This window comes from Lolium rigidum, chromosome 7 (genome assembly GCF_022539505.1).
Source record: "Lolium rigidum isolate FL_2022 chromosome 7, APGP_CSIRO_Lrig_0.1, whole genome shotgun sequence".
NCBI lineage: Eukaryota > Viridiplantae > Streptophyta > Magnoliopsida > Poales > Poaceae > Lolium > Lolium rigidum.
Window position 1 is genome coordinate 228,411,133 of NC_061514.1, and position 3,788 is coordinate 228,414,920.

A 3,788-nucleotide genomic window follows, 5' to 3' on the forward strand; every position below is an offset into this window, starting at 1 on the left:
TGCCAACTGGCCGTGGCCGGTACCGGATTTCGTCCTGCTCAACGACGACGATAGTTTTATATTATTTATTTTCCTTTCTTACTATGTAAATTATATTTTTATAAAAAATGCAAAACCAAAAAAAAAAGTTATACCACTGAGGCACCCGACGTAAAATGACGCACGGTCCATTTGGACCATTTAAACCGACCCAAACAAAGCGGGCGGACATTTTAGACGTGTCGCCCGGTCGGAGATGTCCTCGCCGCCGTGACTCGTGAGACGGGCGCCTCCACCGCCTCCGTGGGCGCACCCACCGTACCGTTGATTGAAGAAGAAGCGGCGGCTACATGGGGAAGAAGCTGGGCAACGCTGGCCCTTCGTCGGCATCCAGGTCCACCAACCAGGCCGTATCGCTCCGGGAGGAGACCTCCGGGAAGACGCATGCCGACGCGGCCTCCCTGCTGAGGGTCCAGCACCTGCAGCGGCTGGCCGCGTGGGCGAGCGGGGAGGCTGCGGTTGGACCGATCGGGGCACTGCTAGGCCACCGCCTCGCCACGGACGCCGTGGCCCCCGGGATTCCCATAGGCGCTTCCTCCTTCCTTTGCCAGAGGTGAGTTACAGCTGACTCTGTAGCTCAAATTCATCCATTCTCGTGTCTAATTGTTACTCCCTCCGTTCCTTTTTAATTGACTCGGATTTAGTACAAACTTGTACTAAATCCGAGTCAATTAAAAAAGAACGGAGGGAGTACGATTTACTATTTAGGCCTTATTAGGTACCCGAGTTTGGTTTATCGGTGCTCAACTCCTAGCGCTACAAGCCCACAGTTTTTTGTTGACTTACATTGATCAAGTGGTACCACTATGTTTCACTGGTTTCTCTTCTGTTTTCAGCACACTAGTGAGTGGTATCATTTTGTTTCCCATGGTTTCTGGAACAATGATTTTAGAGTAGCCTTCAGATGGGTGGTCGTAATGCCAAGAAAATGATTCAACATACAGAACTTCAGTGAAATGCCTTGTGCTCGAAATATGAGTTTCACAAAAGTGAAAGAAAAGATGGGAAGTTTATTGGTCATGCATTCTGTAGGACAAACATTTTGCATCCCATTAGCTGATTCTTCTGGATCCTCGTGTTGTCAAAACGTGAGTTTACTACCATCATGCTTTTTGAGTTGTTGTATAGTCTCAGTTTAGTCGCTGAGTCGTTTTCCAAACATCACGGCGACTCGCGACTATACAGTGACTTGTGGCGACTATACACTGAGTCGCAGTGTTGGCGACTCACTTTTGAGTTGCAACTCAAAAATCATGACTACCATACAAGAAATAAGAAGCCGTGCTGGTAATGTTGTATGAATATTCCAGCTTAGAATAAATTACTGGCTGTCTTGCTTAATCTTTCATCTCAGATCTGTTATACTGCTATGTATGTATCATATTTATTTTTATATCGAGAAGTGTCTTTGGCATATGAGCACTAGTGCTCCTGCTTTTTCAAAATCATATTTTTGAATTTCAAAAATAAAATTAAATATCCACATACATATAAACATTCCGAAGATACGGTATGAATTTGGGAGAAAAATATGTTTTATTTTTAGCTATACAAAAAAGAAAACTTTCTGACAAATATCTGCCCCTATACGTAGCCCCAAATTTGTTTTTTCCTGTAGCTCAAAATATAATGCAATTTCAACCGAAGCTTTGTACGAGTATTCAGGACATATGTATGTATTCATGGAATAAATGTGACGATTTTTTGAAACACAAATATACAATTTTTAAATATTTTGAAAACCAGGAGCAATGGCGCTCATGTGCACCAAATATGCTTCCTTTTTATATGCCTTGCCTATTAGAAGTTAGCTTTTAGTAATCCTGATGAAAACTGTGGTGTCTAGTGAATACTGGGAATTGTGTGTTTGGCTCACAGCAGCACATTCCGACTCCTTTCATTTAGCAAGTTGGCAAAATGGTCCTTATTCCTTAAAACAATACTATTAGCTGACGACACCAACAACAGTGCTTAAAAAAAAGATCTCCAGGCTGCAGTATGATGTCATATTCTACCAGTGGCCAGGTTTAAGTGGATACAATATTATTTTGCATTTTTAGATTGTGTATGTGGTCATTGTAGTTTGTTAGTTATGCTGCATTGCCTTTTCATATTTGTAGCTTTGTCCATATCAATAAGCCTTATATGGAACTCTGAAGAAAGAATCTTCAAATATTGCAGGTGTGAATCAGTTTTACAGCCAGGCTTCAACTGCACAATCCGTATAAAGAACAACAAAAAGAAAGCAAAGAGGCGGAAGAAGTCAAATTATTGCCGAAACAGCATTGTGTATGCATGCCATTTCTGTGGAGACCAAAACCTAATACGGGGTAGTGGAAAGGGTATGGTGAAGAGCCTATTATCATCAAGAAAGCCTGCTAGCATGGACATAGCCAGCATAATGTTGAAAGGAGAAAGTATGAACATGGCAAGAGTAGCTACAAAAAAGGGGATCGAGTATTCTTTAACGGCAGTCTCACGACTGGAATCTGACAGGTTGAAAACATTTACTCTTGAAAAGGATAAACATGTTAACGGGCCAAAGTCTAATCTTTCTGAAGATTCTGAAATAGAGAAAGGGGTTGTTTTTCCAATGATGGATCGTGGTCAGTTGGCATCTGCAACGGTTCAGGAAGACATCCCACAGAAAATTGTAGAAAGCACCACACATTATAAATTTATGAATGAAATCAAGCCCATGTCTGATATTACTTCTCAAGAAGAATTTGTAGTTGGGTCAAATTTTGTTACTCCTCAGAAGAACAAACTGGGAGAAGTGACTGCACCTAAAGGTTCGGCAGAACAATTGAAGACAAGAAGTACACTGAACAACAAAGGGCAGAGTTGTGTTTCAATTACTGGCAAGGCCCCTAGAAGTCATAGTAAGTCAGCTTCGAATACTAAATCTGCACTAGGTGACTCTACACAGCCTGCTGGCAGTTCAAGGAAGCGAGCAAGAAAAGGGTGGACTACGCTAAAGCAGATTGCTGAAAAGGAGGAGCTTGAGAGAGAAGTGAAGATGGATAACTTTGTAATCCCATTCTTCATGCAGTAAATTGTCTTGCAGTTTGCACCCGCTGTATACATTTGCCATCACAAATGGTTACATTCTTGTATGGTATTATTAGTTACTCTCTACATTCCTCCAATGAATAAGGCACCCTTGTTTTCCATGTTTTATCTTTGACCAAAAATTACTCCGAATATATAAAAATTGTTGACATAAAATTAGTAGTATCATTATTCAATATGAATCTAACAATACTAATTACATACAAAATAATCAAGATTTTGTTTTACCTTTTTTTTGTCAAAGTGCGTCTTAGAATACGTGTGCGTCTTATTCATCAGAACGGAGTTATTATTAATTTTTGCATTAGTTATGATGCCCATCCCCGTGGTGAGTCGTAGGCGCCGTGCACCGAGGCATCCGTGCTCTGCCATGTTGGTGCAAGAGAAAATGGATATGTAGCACGCAGCAGAATTTATCTTTTTATTAGGGATAGGTTAGGATGACCCCAACTCCCCGTACTCAGACATTCAAAAAAGATTTCCTTCTCTACTTTAGTAAGAGCATATCTGGAGAAATGAAGTCCTTTATATGTATCTTTCTCTAGATGCATGCCGTCTTGTTCTTTCATACGTTGCTAGTCCTGCCGTGCTTTCGGTGTATCTTTTGTCTTCCTGTACACGCCCAGGAAACCTAGCAGGTTCACGCAAAGATTTTTCGTCACGTGCATCACGTCAAT

General features: G+C 41.3%; 1 protein-coding gene across 1 annotated transcript; it reads left to right on the forward strand.

Annotated features, from left to right (window-relative positions):
* The first annotated feature begins 273 nt into the window (after positions 1–273).
* Positions 274–3,194, forward strand: LOC124676925. The gene is made up of 2 exons (XM_047212938.1): positions 274–592; positions 2,221–3,194. Exons 1-2 carry the CDS (start codon positions 330–332, stop codon positions 3,092–3,094), a joined length of 1,137 nt encoding a protein of 378 aa, XP_047068894.1. The 5' UTR covers positions 274–329; the 3' UTR covers positions 3,095–3,194.
* The last annotated feature ends 594 nt before the right edge of the window (positions 3,195–3,788 follow it).